This window comes from Phaenicophaeus curvirostris, chromosome 1 (genome assembly GCF_032191515.1).
Source record: "Phaenicophaeus curvirostris isolate KB17595 chromosome 1, BPBGC_Pcur_1.0, whole genome shotgun sequence".
NCBI classification, from domain to species: Eukaryota; Metazoa; Chordata; class Aves; order Cuculiformes; family Cuculidae; genus Phaenicophaeus; species Phaenicophaeus curvirostris.
In genome coordinates, this window is record NC_091392.1 from 146,312,183 (window position 1) to 146,330,425 (window position 18,243).

Sequence of the window (18,243 nt, forward strand, 5' to 3'; positions counted from 1 at the left end):
TTCCTCTAGGCCCCCTTTAAGTACTGGAAGGTTGTTATAAGCTTTTCTTGTTGTCCCTGACATCCTTGGCCAGATTTAATTGTGTTAGGGCTTTAGCTTTTCTAACCTGATCCCTGCCTGCTTGGACAGTTTCTCTGTATGCCTCCTAGGCTACCTGCCCTTGCTTCCACTCTCTGTAGGCTTCCTTTTTGCGTTTAAGTTTGCCCAGGAGTCCTTTGTTCATCGGTGCAGGCCTCCTGGTGGTTTTGTCTGACTTCCTCTTTGTTGGGATGCATTGTTCCTCATCTTGGAGGAGATGATCCTTGAATATTAACCAGCTTTCTTAGGTCCCTTCCCCTCCAGGGCTTTATCCCATAGCATCCTACCAAGGAGATCTCTGAAGAAGCCAGTCTGCTCTCCTTAAGTTCAGGATAATGAGTTCGATGTCCACCCTCCTCGCTGCCCTGAGGATCTTGAACTCCACCATTTCATGGTCACTGCAGCCAAGGCTGCCCTTGAGCTTCATATTCCCCATCAGCCCCTTTCTGGTTGATTAGAACCAACTCCAGCATAGCAACTCTCCTCATTAGCTCTTCTGTCACTTGGAGAAAGAAGTTCTAATCAATGGAGGAACCTCCTGGATCGCTTATGCCCTCCTGCACTGTCCCTCCAACAGATATCGGGGTGGTTGAAGTCCCCCATGAGGACCAGGGCTTGTTAATGTGAGGCTGTGCTTATCTGTCTGTAGAGTGGCTCAGCCTCTCACTCTTGCTGGTCCAGTGGCCTCTTCCCCACTACAATGTCACCTGTCCCTGCCTTCCCTTTAATTCTGACCCATAATTTCCCTGTCAACTTCGTTCATCCCCAGGTGGAGCTCCAAGCACTCCGCTGGTCATTGACACAGAGAGCAACACCCCCTCCTCATCACTCTTGCCTGTCCTTCCTAAAGAGCTTGTACCCCTCCATCCCAACACTCCAACCATAGGTTCCATCCCACCGTATCTGCATGATGCCAATGAGATCATAGCCCTGCAGGTGTGCACACGCCTCTTTTTTATTCCCCCTCCCATGTGCATTTGCATGGAGGCACTTAAGTTGGGCCCTTGATGAAGCTGTCTTACTGGCAGCAGATCACGTGTTCCTCTTCATGTGCTCTCCAGACGACCCATGCTCCTTCTCCAGGAGAAGGCATCAAACTGGGATGGATTTAGGTTCCCCTTCTCTGGCAACTCTAGATTAAAGCCCTCTTCCCCAGTTCGGCAAGCCTATGATTAAAGAAGCTCCCTCTCTTCTCCAACAGATGGAGCCCCATCAGAACACAGCAGACAGTGTTTCTCAAAGTGAGTGTGCCTATAACCAGCTGTCTAGCTCCTTCTCAGCCTCCCTGATGCTATGCAGCCTTCTCACTACATCCTTCTGCAGGAGCAACTCCACCTGAGGAGCTGCCTGCCCCTGACCCAGGAGAAAAGTCCGGGCAGTTCCTGCACTCCCGAGGTCTGCGTCGCTGCCTCTCAGCACTACAGCACAATGCAGGAAGATGTTGAACATGATGATTTCCCACAGACTGGGTATCTGCACAACCTCAGCACGACAGCCTAGATCAGCTTCACAAAGAGACCTTTGATGGGATAAATACATTGAAAGACAGAAATGTCCCCGTGTTGACCAAAGGATGACGCATCCTGAGGTCAAAAAAAGGCTACACAGGTCCACTGGACCTGGTTCTTCAGGTACGGACGGTCATCCTGGATTTTGATTTTTCTTTAACTTTTAGCCATCTGAGATAATTTTGCTTCTTCACTGGAATTATAAATAATAATAATATAGAGCAAGTTTTGCGGCTAGTGCAGCCAAAGTAGAAAAGCACTGTGACAGCTCTAAGTGTGTTGATCTGGGTATAATATTAGCCTGCTTGGAATCCAAATATAAGCACACAACCAGCATGCAAGTCTCTTGCAATACTACGATGGCACAGCCCAACGCTATGAGGGACCATTTCACGCAGTGAGCAATGCAACCATCCAAGCTGCAAAGACAGGCTTGCACAGTCACGCCCGGAGACATCCAAGCAACAGAAGTTACGAGATAAAGACCAAAATAAGCACAGGGGAAGGAAAAGGGGCAGCACATCCTGCCCAAGGCACAGGAGGGTAACTGGCAAAAGCAAAACCAAGTTAAGGAACAGCTGAAATTCCCCTTTAGGCAGAGGGTAGGCAGGATGCATAAACCACTAATAGTGACAGGCAGAAATGAAGACAGATGCTGCTTCTGGTGGAAGAGCTCTCCAGCCTGATCACCTTCACCCAGGAGGACCTCGGCCATCAGTGCCAGCAGCTCCACACTATCGTATAGTTGCAGCTAATCTTAAGTACAAGTATTATAGACAACAGTTTTATATACAAAGGGATAATGATTAACAACATGTAAGAACCAACCATTAGCACAGTGTGATGCTAATTAATTCAGTAATTTTGGTTTTAAGTTTAAAACTGGCCTCATTTATCAGTCCTTTAAATGCTCTCAATCCAAGTCTCCAAGTTCCTTGAGAGACATGTGCAAGAACATATATATATTATACTTAAATTCATTTGCAACATTTGAGATAATTGATTAGAACAGACTATAAATGTGAAAAAAACTGTTCAGGCTACATGGGGCCTTGGTTAGGAAACTGAAGCAGCATATTTAAGAAATAATACAAGTAAAAACAAATTCCTGAGTTTAGTGACACACTGATCAGCTTGGCCACCTGACAGAAGAGGCAGTTAACCCATGTCCCTGGAGCAGTGGAGGGGGCAGGCGGGCATGTGTGAGGGAGGAATTAGCTGGGAGAAAAGGCAGAAGGAAGATAATGACATGCTATGAAATACCATTGACTCCATGATTTTTCATATACAATAAATTTTAGTTTCCAGGCTTATTCGTTAAAGGCGTTAAAAATCCCTCTTTAAGATCAGTGCAGAGAACAGAAATAAATCAGATGCTTTGAGATCTATCTTCTCTGAACACCTCCATCTATTTGTATCAATATTCATATGGCTGGTAAAGCAAATCATTTAAGTGCAAAGTCCTATTGTCTGTTATTAAAAATGATGAATAATTACCAGAGTTCAGAAAAACACTGAATACAAGCTCCTTGATGCCTAAAGGGTTTTTTTTTTTGCTACTTGACTAACAGCAAGTTCGAAATGCTTGCCCTCTACCTTTCAAAATTGCTAAGTACTATATATTAGTTATTAAGTCTTTGCTTAATGGTCTCACGTGATGTCACTGCTATTGCACTTGGCAATTCCTCTCATCATTTCATTTAACTGATTTTAATCCCTTACCTATAATAAAAGTCAGGCAGCAATTGATTCTGCAGCAAATAAAGCTGTCAAACCATGTGCTACTTTCCGTAATTGGATGGAGAGTAACAGCTGCATCAATAATGTTTGCAGAAAATATTTTATGCTTCACACATATACTCTCCTTACAAGCTTGATTTCTTTAAGACACAAATGTTCAAGCTCAAACAAGATTATTTTGTTTAAGATAAAATAAAAATGCACATTGGAAAGAACAAGTGTCCTTTTCCTTTATTTAATTTGAAAAACTCTTAGTCACTGGGGACAAATCTGTTCACTTTTCTCTTCTTTCAATTTATTCTTCTTGAAACCAGAGTGATAACAATAGATACATGGCACTGCTCATTAAAAGTAGAAACTGGGCAAAGAATTGCCTTTTTAGGCTTCCACTACATCCCCCTCACTTGCTCTAAAATTAGAAAGAAATGAATTCTGGAGAAACACTTTTGCATCATCATTACTGTGTGTATTTACGTGCAGTTCCACTGTTACCAAGGTGGGAATCCTATCATCTCAATCAAGATAGGGTGATAAACCCCTTGAACACCTTTATCAACTACATAACTAATTTCAATTAATCTGATTTCAAGTTCCAGACCTTAAATCTCACTCCACTTTTCTGTCCTATATTGATAAGTCTTAAAATACTATATTTTTCTGTGACCTGACAGAAATCCAGTACTACTTCATATTTCTTTCTTATAAATCAAACTAGACTTCCTTAAATCTCTGACTGAAAGATCTTGACCCTCAGTATCGAGTAACTGGCTTTTTTTCTGAGTCTTTCCCAATTTTTCCAACACCCTTTTAAAATTATCCTGTTACTAAATACATATCTGCACACTATTGGTCTCATTGTAGGTATTCAAGATGATAAATCACTTTGCAGTCCATGATTAGCTTTGTCCATACATCCAGCATCAGATTAGCTAATTCTTTCAACGACTGCATAGGAGGTGACCTATGTGCAGTTCTCATCCACCTTGATACCCTGATCAGTTTTAGCATCCACATTTTCAGCACATAATCTTACCTTCTGTAAGTCTAATTAGAATTCTTTGTTCAAAATGTGTTGTTTAACCGTAACATTTTTGGTTCGTGCCCTGCTTGCCAAGCAATACATATTAATCTGCTTTTTTCATTGCTTGCTTCTTTTCTAACCAGTATCGCTTACAATTTTTTTTAAATTTTATTTTCTTCTGGGTTATAGAAGAAAGTATTAAAACAGAAATACAGTCTCATTTGATGTAGCTGTTCAGTTAGAGATGATGCCACAAAACCTATTTTTGATTCAGCAATGAACAGTTCATATAGCCCTTTAACAAACAATCCGTTGAGATTGTAAAATAAGTATTAAAAATCAGAATGCAATGAAACAGAAAAGGCTTAAAGATGCCAAAACATATCCATCCTTTCCTTCATCAGCTAAAAAAAATTTCATTTCAGGGATGGGGCAGCCACAGCTTCCCTTGGCAACCTGTTCCAGTGTCTCACCACTCTCATGGTGAAGAAATTCTTCTTTATGTCTAGTCTAAGTTTAATGCCCTTCTCCATCTTATATCTGTTCCCCCTTGTCCTATCACCACAAGCTTTTATGAATAGTCCAAATCCAGCTTTCCTGTAGGCTCCTTTCAGGTACAGGAAGGTCACTATAAGATCTCCTCAGAGCCTTCTCTTCTCCAGGCTGAGCAAGCCCAACTCACTCAGCCTGTCCTCATAGGGAAGGTGCTCCAGTCCTCTCATCATCTTTGTAGCCCTCCTCTTGACCCTTTCCAACAGCTCCATATTCTTTTTACGTTGAGGATTCCAGAACTGGACATAGTACTCCAGATGAGGTCTCACAAGAGAGGAACAGAGGGGCAGAATCACCTCCCTCGACCTGCTGGCCACGCTTCTTTTGATGCAGCCCAGGATGTGGTTGGCCTCCTGGGCTGTGAGCACACGTTGCCGGCTCATGTTGAGCTTGTCATCAACCAGCACCCCCAAGTCCTTCTCTGCAGGGCAGCTCTCAATCACATCATCCCCCATTGTGTACTGAAATCAGGGATTGCCCCAACCCAGGTGTAGGACTTTGCACTTGGCCTTGCTGAACTTCATGAGGTTGCTTTAACAAATTCTCTGAAGCTTACATGATAAAAGAACATGAACCTTGCCCGAAGTCTGCAACTGTGCTGTCTCTTCACGTGCTACAATGCAGAAACTTTCCCTTGTGCTCTGCCTGGCCCTCCTAACAGGTTACAGCGAGTATCATTGCAATATTTAGAGCGATGTACCATGACATGTACACAATTACATGGTTAAAAGACCAAATCTTTGAATCCAAGTTTGGATTTCAACCTGAGCAAAACATTCAAAAATTTGACAAACAGAACAAATAAAGGCACTTGTAAAGATATTACATTGGTTATTTTTGATTAACACCAGTCTCTCTTCTTCGTTCTCTGCCACATCAGGATACACTGCCCTTATCACAGCAAAGCTGTGTGTGAATCAACAATCATTACTTTCTCTGGTTAATGTTTCACTTGTCGGTACTGATGTACTTTGAATGTCTCTGGGGAGAGCAGCTCTCCAGTTGTGATAGGCAGACACAGCTAGGTGGTGAACATCAAGTCAGATGAGAATTAGCAGAGTAACCAAATGTTGGAAGTAGGAAATGCCTGTGCGCATCAGTTGTTGCCCTTTTTCATCCTGCTCTCGGCATCCTTTGTATTTCTGCTTCTTAGAAACCTCATCCTAAAGGAAGATGAGCAGGTAGAAGCAAGGAGCATCTAACTACCAAACTCCTATGGTGGAAAAGGTAATCTTTGACAGCTTCTGAAGATGAGATCAGTGTCCATTCTTTTCCTGCTGAGTCTTCAGTAAGTCAGATGATCCACTCGCTAGTCTGTTTGTGATACTATTTTCTACTGTGTTTATTCCTCTTTTACATGATCGATATAGTAATTCAGGCTGGAAGGCACCAGGTCATCTCTAGTCCAATTCCTGTTCAAAGTATGGTCAGCCATGAAGTCAGATTACAGTGCTCAGGGCTTTTATCCTGTCTGGTCTTGAAAACCCTGATGATGGGGTTAGCACAGCCCCTCTGGGCAACGTCTTCCACAGCTTGTACCATGCTAGGTTCTTTCTTAAGCCTAGCTGCTCATTTCAGCTTGAGTGCGTTGTTCTCATCCTCCCACCATGCACCACTTCGCAACAACTTTCTCTCAGTACTGGGAGGCTGCCGTTAGGTCTCCTGAGCCCACCTCTTCTATAGGCTGAACAAGCCCCACTCTCCCAGCTTCTCCTCATATAGCAACTGCTCCAGCTCCCTGAGCATCTTCGTAACCCTTCTGAACCCATGGAAGCATAAGAATCAGAGACCAAGAAAAACCTTGGAAATATCTTAAATTCCAAATTTAGAAAATAATGACAGTGAAAGTTGTTGTGCTCACTGTGCCGGCTTGTCTTTGCTTTTCCTAACAAATGAACGACACTTAAGGTAAAACAAGGCTTCAACAACAAAGTGCATGTGATAATACTATTTCTGCAAGGAGACAGATCTGAACAGGACCAAGAGCTGTTAACTAAATGTAGTAGTGAAGACAAATAGCCTACTTCTCATAAGCAGACAAGAGAAAGGAAATCCTCACAGGAAATAATGGAGTAACTGAGAAAAACAATGTATATACTTTCCCTTCTACTGACGATCATTCCTGTAGAATTACATCAAATTTTTACCCCCCACTTTCACTCTTTTTATATTAAAGCAGAACCCAATTTTCAGATTTCCTATTAATTAAAAGATTTTTACAACTCATGTATTCACTTGAATTGAAGAGATTTATCTTGTGGCAGTTAACCTCCTTCCATGCACAACTTACTAAATGGTCATTTTCAAGGGCTGGTACCCTATCAGCCCCATTTAATTTTCTTCCCTGCAAGAGCTGCCCTTCCTTTAAGAAAGACTAAGAAAAAGAATTCCAAAGTTGCATTTACTTTTCTTCAGTTCAAGCAAATTCCTACAAGCAAAACAGTTAACTTGTGAAACAATTAAAGAAATTCTTCTGTATTTGCTACAAGTGTCAAAACAGAGAGGCAGTCTTTCAAAGCTCACTTGAGAAAAACAACAGAAGACGCACACTGTTCCCAGGATTTATCTGCAGGATCATTTCAGACATATGTACACATGCTTTGTAACTGTTCCTCTTCTTCAGATCACAAAAGGAGTGCCGACAAATAGAAGGAGTTACAGAACATACCTTCCCTGTTTTTCTCCAAACTGAGCCCTTATTGCCATTATCAATACCATCTTTCAATCTTCCTTAAACTTAATTCTAATCTCTATCTCCCTACAGCATTTTCTGCTTCCACAAATTTCCTCTTACATTCTGGTCCAGCTTCTGATCTTCTTTTTCCATCTGCACATGTGGTACCTCCCTTTTCAGAGATCAGAATCACACAGTTGAAAGTCATCTCCCACTTTCCAGGTCCTTTCATGCCAGGCCTAAAATTATTACATTTGTTCTACACATTTATCTGCATTTCCTGTTTGGTTTTTTCCTACTTAAATTTCTAGTAGTAGTCGCCTGTTTTGCAGTCTGACTAGTCTTCTCTTGTTTTCTTATTACTTCTTCCCAACTTATACATTCTTGTGTTTTTATGCCCCTCTGTAAAGATGCTAAGTTTCAACCTGTTCTTTCTTTTCTGGCTCCTTCCACCTACTACTTCAAGTCTCCTCATTTCCACCTTCTCTCTCGCTATTGGTGTTTTTCTCTTTTTTTTCCCACCCCCCTCCTCCTTTACCTTAACACTACGACCAGGCAACTGCCAAAAATGTAGCAAATAATCAAAAAGTCAGTAGACTTGCTCCTGTTATTGAATGCCACATTTAGGATAAAGCTCTCCTAAACCAAAGGTATTCATTCCCCCAGACCACTCCAATGCTGCCTGTTTAAACTCTCAAATTCCCTTTAAGAGATTGATTAGGGACAAAAACCAAGCAAAGCAAGGTCTTCTGAGACGCTACACTTTCACTGCCACTTTCTTTGACTTTGTCTCATCTGAGGTCTATTCCACCGCTAAGAACCAAAAGGAAACTGCCAGATGCTTTCAGCCTTCCTTAGATAACATCCCTGCACTCGTTCTTTGCAATTCAGTCTTGGATTATACACTGGAGATTTAGAACTTAAAAAAAAAACTGGAATAGCACCCTTGGACTATCAAAAGTTTCTTAATAACTACTGCCAGGCTCTGCAGTTAAAACTGCCATTCAATAGCAAAGATTAATTTGAATCTGTTGACTCAGCAGCAACAAGAACCTTTCTACTAGTGTTAGCACTGTAGAGAACGACATCTTCAGTGAGAAGTAAAGCATTCAATTAGCCTCCCCAAATGGTTTGCCCAGGCCCATAAAATAAAGTGATTTGCTTCTTTCACTCACATTGAGTGAGTTTGATACAATTAGAAAACGGTCACTGCTTCTCAGCCGCTCTCAGCAAGCACCCACAACCCCTAACCACAGATCTATCAAGGCATTACCTCTCAGAGAAAAAGGGTTTAAGTTGGAAGCATATGGAAAGTAGATGAAGACCTGTTTTGAGGACATAGGGATGGAAAGACAGGCTTGAGGAATATGGATGAAAAGTAAGGATGGTAAGCTCCAGATTTTAAACAGAGAAACTGGACTGAAGTACTAAGACTGGCCTGACACTCCGAGGAGCAACAGGAGATATGAAAGATGGGAGTATACAGGGCAAGATATTGCCTTTTGCATCGTAAGTTACCAAGAGCTGTAAGGGCAAATCACTAAAAGTAAAAAAAATCTGGGCCCTCTGTAGTCCAGATGCAGTATCCTCAGACAGTTAATTCTAGGTCTTGTAGTGAGAGAAAGTGAAATGTTCTAAAATAACCCTAAAATTAGAAAAACCACAGAGCTTGTTAAAAATGCCCATGCGCGTTTTATTAATAAAAACTAACAGTGCCAAGGTTAAACAAGTCAAACAATTATAGTCTCTTTATATTCCATAAAATATTACAGAAAAGTTTATTTGTGTTTCAATAAAAAGACTACTGTCTTAGAATAGGCAGCTGACAGTATTTGTGCAGTTAATTGTTTGTGAATAAATTTAAAAAGACTACCACCTGCCCTGAAATTCCTTTTATAAAAATGAACTATTAAAAATGATTGACAAATTTTGAGTTAAAAAACTTAAAACATTCTCTATATTTAATTTCAACTTTATAATAGATTACAGGAAGATGCTTATGAAACAAATACAAACATTTGTTTCAGTACATGTCTTTATATGATAGACTTATAAGTATGTAAACAACTATATAATAAAAAGTTTCCAAAGTCTGCCTGTAAGAAATCAGGCAAATTTTACCATAAGCAATAAATCTTTCCAAACCTTCAAGACATTTTATATAGCTGCACCAACTGGCAGTAAACATTTGCCAAAAACTTTGAATTTCATATGTCCCAACATACAGCGAAAAGTATATAAACTCGATGGAATCATACTGTTAGATATAATTTAAGGGAAAATAAGTTCACAACAACGTTTCTGGAATTTAACATGTAAAAAAGTAGGACGTATCTTTCTTGTTTGGTTCTTTGGACACTGCAAGATTAACAAAAAAACACTACTACATTAGCTCACTATCCCTCCAAAAGTGGCATAATCAAAATACACTCCAAATAAATTGCCATTCAGTGTATTCATTTTCCACAGAAGGATAGCATTTTATTTCTCAACGATGTGTCTACATTTTCTTTAGCAAACTTCGCAAGAACATATGGGGCAAAATCCATTTTCCTTCAAGTTAAAAAAAAAAAAACAAAAACAAACAAAACAACCAACAAACCAAAAACCCCTAAAACAAGAGTAGATAAAAGGCTCTGCATTAACACACTGGTATCAAAAACACACATCCACACCACATTTAAAAATATCCTACATAAAATAATCCTTGTTTGCTTATCACAGGTGCAATTTCTAAACTCAGAACTGCTTACCAATATTCTCCTTGAGGGACGGGGCAAAGTAATTTCAGACACTTCTCCCTAGAACAATTTATTCCTGAAGCTTGCTGAATTTTAACAAAAAATAGTCTACAAGCAAAGAGCATCAGTCGTCATCATCATTTTCATTAAAATCATCGTCGTCATCATCATCATCCCCAACGTAAGAAACTGGTGTTTCAACTCTGGAGCCACTGTACTGTGATCCGTTGGAACTTGTAGCCAACATCCCATCTCCACCATTGGAAAAGTCACTGAAAAAAAAAAAAAGTTAGCATTGCTTAATGAACTTTCACAGTTACCTGGGGTCTTAAATATAACTATTTATCTACTTCATTCCTTTAAAGAACTTGCTGCTTCTGCTTCAGAATCTGTTAACATATGTCTAGGTTGTTTCTCAAAAGCAGAAACAGTTGAAGTAATTTTGAAACTTTTTGCTACACTTCTTCCTTTATGTTTTATATAAAGATGGAATCCTTTCACAGGCACTTTACATTTATGCTTTCCAGGTTTCTTCTTAAGAACGTTTAAGTGTTAAAGCTAAACAGCTATCCAAGACCTTTAATATTTTTATGTAACATTGGACGCTTGCAACATTAGAGAACCATTTCTTTCAGAAGCACTAATCTGGACCCAAAGACTTGGAAAAGTCGAGGAATTAATAGGTGGTTCTTACTTCCTTGTTATTACATGGCAAGCTATCATTGTTACATGTGGTTTTTAACTTGAAATTTATTTCTTCTCATTACACTTTTCTATTCTACTTAAAAAAACCCAAACAAACAAAGCAAAACAAAAAAAAAAAACACAACCCAAAAACCTTTTCAGCATCCCAGACTTTTTCCCTCCTATTATCCCTACAGTAAAAATCCACCTCCTGGATCAGCAAGCAAGTTTAGATTTCTTACTTGAATGTGGTTTTTTTCCACCAAAATACACATATGCACCACAGATATGTTGTTTCTAGATTAATTAACTGTATTTTATTTCAATAGAGCTTTCTCAACAGTTTGACAAACTACTAAACTTTGCCACAAATGCCCGATAAAATGCTTCTCTAAAAATTACAGAAAAAATATCTCCAACTTGAAATCCATTCACCATTAAAAAATTGCTTCCAAAAATATTTATGCTAGTAGTTTTTTAATCTATTTTATGCATATAATCAATCATTGTATGGAGCTACATCAGTGCTTTGAAAGTCTATCATTACAAAAAATGCAACTGCAAGGGCATACCCTAGAAGCTAAAAAAAAAATATTCAGTAAGACACTTCAAAGTTCCTGCTGTCCTGCACACTCAATCAAAAAGAAGGTATCTGTCTAGCTGTAGTTACTTAACTTGGAACAGGTTCTCCATAACTATCTGCAGAAGTAGTTTTAAAAACAAGGATACAAAAATGGAGATTATTCTTGTGCTCCTGTGAACTTTCAAAATGCAAACCCAAAAAGCTGTCTCCCTTCTTTTGGCTAAAAGTGGAATTGGACTTCATAAACTCAGTATCTCAGTAAGACAAAGAAACTGGGATGAAGACAGCAGCATCTTCAGTCTTCTGCAGACTGTCTTTAGAGAGCTTGAAAAATAAATTTACAGCCTTTATTTGCCTTGGCAGCTATTTTTGGTCCCAGGAAAGCTACACATTTTGTAGTTCCGTACTGCCATGAATATTTGTATATGTACTATACCTTAAGCATAATTTGTCACTCCTTTTTTCCGACTCTCGAGGGTTGAGAGTTCTTGTGCTTCTCACTAAGATAAAGAACCACATCCCTGAGCTTAATGGTTTCCCCTGCAAGTTATTTCCTTATTTTTTTGGCTTTGCATTCAGATAAGTCTCATCTACGAAATTTTTGTTTTTAAAAAAACAAATTGCAGTAGTGTTTTAAAGTTAGATACTGTATCTTTAGAAGGATCTCCTTCCAACTCTAACAGAAAGCAGATGGGTTAGGAAAAGCAGCCAGAAGACTATCTTCAGAGAACAGGAATAAAGCCATATTTCTCCTTGCCTAAAGAAATCCCATCAATAACGGATTTTTCCTTTAAAACGTAAATGGCTGAAGAAATGTCCTAAAAATTAGGACTTCCTTAATAAGCTCAATGGTATAGCAATTTCCCAAATAAATTAAAAAGCAGAACCTGCCAGTGATTCTGGTATAAAAGAGTCATTGTTGTGGAAAGAATCAAAATAACCTAGAACTTATCCTCTCCTCTCCAGCCTCAACTCAGTGCCCACTAAAATGATAGAACAGATCCTCCTGGAAGTGATGTTGAAGTATATGGAAGATAGGGAAGCGATATGGGACAGCCAATATGGCTTACAGCAGGAAGACACTGGAATAGGTTGCCCAGAGAAGCTACGGATGCCCCATCACCAGAAGTGTTTCAAGATCAGGTTGGATGGAGCTTTGTGCAACCTGATCTAGTGAAAGACATCCCTGCCCAAGGTGGGGGGGACCAAATCATCTTTGAAGACCCCTTCCAACCCAAACCATTCTATGATTTTAACACAGCTAGGATTGGATTAGTTGTGACACATACAACAAATTTAACTGACTTTTTGGATAAGGCTAAGTTTCTGGACACAACAAAAACAACTGGTAGAAAATGAACATCTTTGCAGATAATTTCTTCAGCTTATCACCTTGCTCCACTTGAGTATTCATTAACAACATTAAACATTTCAATGATATTTGATTCATTTTACAACTTAGTAGAGCTCAGAGAAGGGCATCTCATTTTATGCCACAGCAAAAAGCTAGTGAGTAGTGACTACCTAAGGAAAAGTGTCTTATATAGCAAGACAAAAATCATTGTTAAGTTCAGAAGTTACATACATCTACCCAAATTTAAATAAAAGTCATGGTTTATCACTCTGCTGGCTTCCGATGCTGTACAAAACCCAAAGACAAAATATTTTAAGTTAGACACTAATGACCAAGGGAGAATCTTGCCCAAATCTTATCTTTAGGGATGTATCTGTTTTCTTGTCACAAAATGAACACTCAAAAAGTAATACATTTGAGATTAACACCAGTCTAATCAATTTTTTTTCCACTATATGCAAAAAGATTTCTTTAATAACACTGGTAAGAACCGCCACTACTCAAGAAAAAACAGTGTCTGGGAATAAATTCACAAGATATTCCTGCATCACATTTAATAAAAACAGAACCAGTTTCATGAAGTATTTAATCTGATTAATTTTCTTTGATGATCACAGATTTTTAAGAACCAATTGATAATTTCAACTCACCTGGCTGAAAATCTTGTGCCATTTGATGCAGAACCTGAAGATGTGACATATACACTGCTGATTGATCCCTGAGCCATTTCTGTAATAAATGAAAAATACATATTTCAAGAATATCTCAAAACATGCTCATCTAAAAGCATTAAACATTTCCGCTGAATTGAAGTCCAGAAAAGGAACAAACCAACAAAATAGATTGATGTACTATATAGTACAATTAAAAAAAAAAGGTAGTGCAACAGCGAAATTTCAAAATACATTAAAAACCATTTTATCGTGAAGTAAGCAAGTCAGATGTCTTCAGTATTCTTACATAATGAAAATTACAAGACAATATAAAATGAAGCCATAACCATGTTTGCACTTTTGGCTTTGCAGGTGAATCAACTATAATACTGTCCTCTAAAAAAATTACACATTGCATAGATCAGCTTGTGTGGTGCAATGTAAAATGTAGCTCTGGGAAGAGTAACAGCCCATTCTCTATGAATCTCTATGTAATTTGTTCTCTGAGTTACGCTAAAAAGCATATATACTTGCAAACTTCTTAGACATCTTGACCAAGAACCAGTCGAAATTAATTGATCTTAGATACTTCCATGTTTTTTCCTCGAGTCCCACATTAAGGGGGAAAACAAAACTCTTTCTGGTGCAACTAACCTGTCACATATGGTTCCAGAGCTTTGGGAACCAAACTCCTTGCAATTTTTAGGTCCTCTGCTGAACAGCTTCCAGATTCTAGCCCACAAGCCATTCCCATTCTTTTTAGTACTTCTATATCATCGTGAATTTCAAAAGTATTGTCAAAATTAAATAGATATTCAAACCTGGAGAGGAAAAAGAATATCTCAATTAGCTTCAATTACATTGACTACTTTTCCAGTTTCAGGAACTGCAGTGTTTCAAAAGCTTAATATCCAGTGTTAGTGACACATCACATTAAGCAATCAAGCTTTTAAACTTCTGTATTTGACAGCCAGAGATAAAACCTGCTATTATACACACTACGTAAATCACTAATAGCCTCAATAGACTGAGTTTTAATTATACATTTTGCATGTTTGATACTTTTTTCTTTAACTCCACTCTCGTCTATTGTACAATTTTAAAAAATATTTTTAAGCTTTTCTATTAATCGCTTTTTTTCCTAATAGTGTAAGTAGAAACCACTGCTACACTCAGCTTTTTTTTTAGCAGATGAAAAACCTAGATTTCTGAACCTAAAGTGGAGAAAAGAGAAGAGAAGGCTGCAGGGAGACCTTATTGTGGCCTTCCAGTCCCTGAAGGGGGCCTACAAGAAAGCTGGGGAAGGATTTTTTTACAAGGGCATGTAATGATAGGACAATGGGAAATGGTTTAAATTGGAGGGGGGAACATTTAGACAAGACATTAGGAAGAAATTCTTCACAATGAGGGTGGTGAGGCACTGGAACAGGCTGCCCAGGGAAGTCGTGGCTGCCCCATCCCTGGAGGTGTTCAAGGCCAGGCTGGATAAGGCTGCGAGCAACCTGATCTAGTGGAGGATGTCCCTGCCCATGGCAGAGGGTTAGAACTGGATGATATTTAAGGTCCATTCCAACCCAAACTGTTCTGTGATTCTATGAACAGCAGTTCTGAAAGCAAAATCCATTTTCAAATCTGCTGGCTGTATTCCAACATGTTAAAGTCAAAGGAAAATGCTACTTGGTAAACTATGATATAAAGCCTCTCAGCAGAGCTGCCTTACTTTGCTTCTCGTATCTCTAGATAGCAAGTCTTCAAGAAGTTATTAAATGTTTAACTGGTCTAGATTAACATTTTAGCATGGACATAAAATTCACAGTTGTACCAAAAGCCAGAGAGAAATGTTTACTCACTTGTCATTTGAAATACTGCAGTCAATCACTGTTTTCTTGCTGGTGTTCACAATGATAAATGGCAAATGGATGACAGAATTGGAAGGCGGCGGTCGATTTGCCTGTTGTTCTGCTTGACGGTTCCGCTGAACGAGGTTTTTGAAGGCAATTTGCTAAAAAAAGGAACAGTGATATGGAAACATGAATTAAACCTTGAAGATTCTGCTAATGAAAAAATCTCTCAGATAAGAACACCAGCAATGGTTGTGACAAGTAAAAGCACAAAAGGACAGACAGCGTTCACCATATATTCCTGCATGTTAAGATGCAAGAAGAGACACAAATGAAGGTATGGAGAGTAGAATTTAAGAAAGAAAAAAAAAAATGCACTTTCTAAGAACTACATCAGGACAGATCTTTGACAGACCTTGACTGGAAGAAGGAATTCTCATTATTTCCACTCTGTTTACTATGCTCTGCTAGCTTCTGTGCTCCACAAAACAGCTGAATCATTAATACTGTATTTTTGCTAATTGCTAAAAAGCAGTTAACTTCTGGGGTTTGAATAGTTGACATTAGGTTTCTGAATTACTCTACTAAGATTAGTGACTTTACTCTCATATCTTATCAAAATTGCTTTTCACAATCAAATCTTCATATTTTAAAGATTAGCAATTGTAAGAACTAAAAATTCCAGTTAAATTCAAGTTATAAATTTTATAGTAAGGCGCCAAACCAAGAAAGAGTATTTTTCTGGTCATGTAATCAAATGAAATAAAGAGGAATTAAAAACAAAATCCAAAGCTAGCACACTGATAAAAATCAGATAGCTATTGAGATGGCTGTCCCATAGCTATCCATATTTGCTTTCTGCATACCCTCCCTGACATTCTCATTACTACTGTGTAGCTGATGCGGCTACTAAGGGATACATTTCAATGAAATAGCAGCACAATGACTTAGGGGACAGACTACTGCTTCCCACAGTATATTAGGGGAAGTCTGGGAAGAAGTCCAGTGACTGTTTCACAGCAGTTAAGGCACATACACAGCAGGAGCAGCAACATCCAAGAAAGGTAAGACACAGAGCATTATGAGAAATGACCTCTGCAGTCACATAACTATATCCACGGGCTTTTAACACAGGAAAAACATTCTAAATATAAAATCTGAACCTGAAAATTCAGTACAGTACAAATTACAGTATAAATTACAGATCTTGTCAGCATAAGTCCTGTTTAAACGTAACTGAAACTGCAAAAAGAATTCATCACGATTCATAGAAGGCTACTGCCTTCCCCAACAGCAATGGCCAACAGCATCATCCTAGCTAAACATTGCAGTGCTAAATTAAAACTGCATGTGCCTAATCCTGTAATTCAACTCCAGTTTTCTTAAGACACCTCCCAGCCCCCACTAGGATAAAATAACAGGACTACAGATATAAGTTACCTTGCCCTATAGACAAGAGTACCTTGACTGTACCTGTAGAATGAGTTCTTGTAGTTGAGACTGTTTTTGCTTTATTCTTTCAAGTCTTCTCTGTTTCTCCACCTTAAGACAGTGAAGGGATTGGTTAGTTTGTTGGTTTTAAATGTCATTTTATATTCTCATCTTAAAATAATTTCTATACTACAGAACTGGAGCTAGGATGTACGACGACAATCTTCTGCAGGTCATTTAGAGAACTATCAAGACACACATCAACAGTACAAGAAAACGTAACAAAGAGCAGAATTAGAACTGGGGAAGTAAATACAATGTATCAGGGAGGTAAAAACATATTTGCAAACAAAAGTTATGCCATCATCAATTATCCAAACTCTCTAAAGGAGGCAAAGAGCATGTAGACCAGAAAGATCCACTTGAAGTCTAGTGATATTGGAGGTAGTGGAAAAGATTCACAGAAGACGCTTAAAGAAATCAAGTTGCAATGGAACCAAAAATTAAGTCCCTACAGTATTAAATACATACTAAATTATAACATAAAAGTTAGGAGACAAATTGGTAGGAAATAAACTGCCTTCCCAGCAGAGGAAGCTCACCAGCAGATTCCCACAAGTACTTAATTTACAGACTGTTAATCAAATTATAGAAGACTGGAATAAGGGGGCGAACAGCAAGGTGACAGATTCTGCTGACAATGCTGGACTATGTGACGAGCTCTTTTTACTATGCCACAAAGCACGCTTGAAGTGTCCTGTAGCATTTAGTGATTACATAATCAAAATTAATTTGGGTAAAAGTAATTTTGTATGCGTGAGAAAATATAATCCCACTCATGTAGACTGTCTTAAATTAACAGTATCTACAAAAACATCAGCTCAGTACACCACAGCAGCCAAAAATTTGAATTATTACGCAAGGAACAGAGAACAAAACAGAAATTATCACTACATCAGGGCATGAACACAGAATGTTTACATTGAATTCTGTAGGTCTACTGTTCATATTTCAAAGACACCACGCAAAAGAGCAATCAGGATAATCAATGGTACAGAACGGACTCCATACAAGGGAATAATGAATAAAATAGGACTTTACAGAAAACAGAATGAAGTAACGAGGGAGAACATGGGAGATATCTATAAAACTATCAATATGATGCAGGAAGTGAATAAAGAATGCCTGGGTCACCATTACTTCCAATCAAAAAAACCCAAAACACAACAAAACAAACCACCAAAAAGCATCAACTAAATACTGTATGTTCACAAACAAAAGGTATTTCATAAGCAGCTCCTAATCTACCTGAAACTCTCTGCCACAAAAGACTCAATGTTAAAAGCAGACTTTTTATAAAGTAAAAAGTTATAACAGCCCTCA

General features: G+C 38.6%; 2 protein-coding genes across 4 annotated transcripts in view; both read right to left on the minus strand.

The window, feature by feature from the left end:
* Positions 1-18,243, minus strand: part of TMCO3 (transmembrane and coiled-coil domains 3) — a 225,146-nt gene that overhangs the window by 130,529 nt on the left and 76,374 nt on the right. The gene's annotated exons all lie outside the window — the stretch shown is intronic.
* Positions 9,322-18,243, minus strand: part of TFDP1 (transcription factor Dp-1) — a 43,162-nt gene continuing 34,240 nt past the window's right edge. For all 3 annotated transcript variants that reach the window (XM_069877676.1, XM_069877684.1, XM_069877667.1), the window contains exons 8-12: positions 16,903-16,971; positions 15,439-15,590; positions 14,243-14,409; positions 13,586-13,664; positions 9,322-10,586 (exon numbers count right to left, since the gene is read on the minus strand). In XM_069877676.1, coding sequence (XP_069733777.1) covers positions 10,439-10,586; positions 13,586-13,664; positions 14,243-14,409; positions 15,439-15,590; positions 16,903-16,971 — 615 coding nt within the window. In that variant the 3' untranslated portion in view covers positions 9,322-10,438. The remainder of the gene's footprint in view (positions 10,587-13,585; positions 13,665-14,242; positions 14,410-15,438; positions 15,591-16,902; positions 16,972-18,243) is intronic.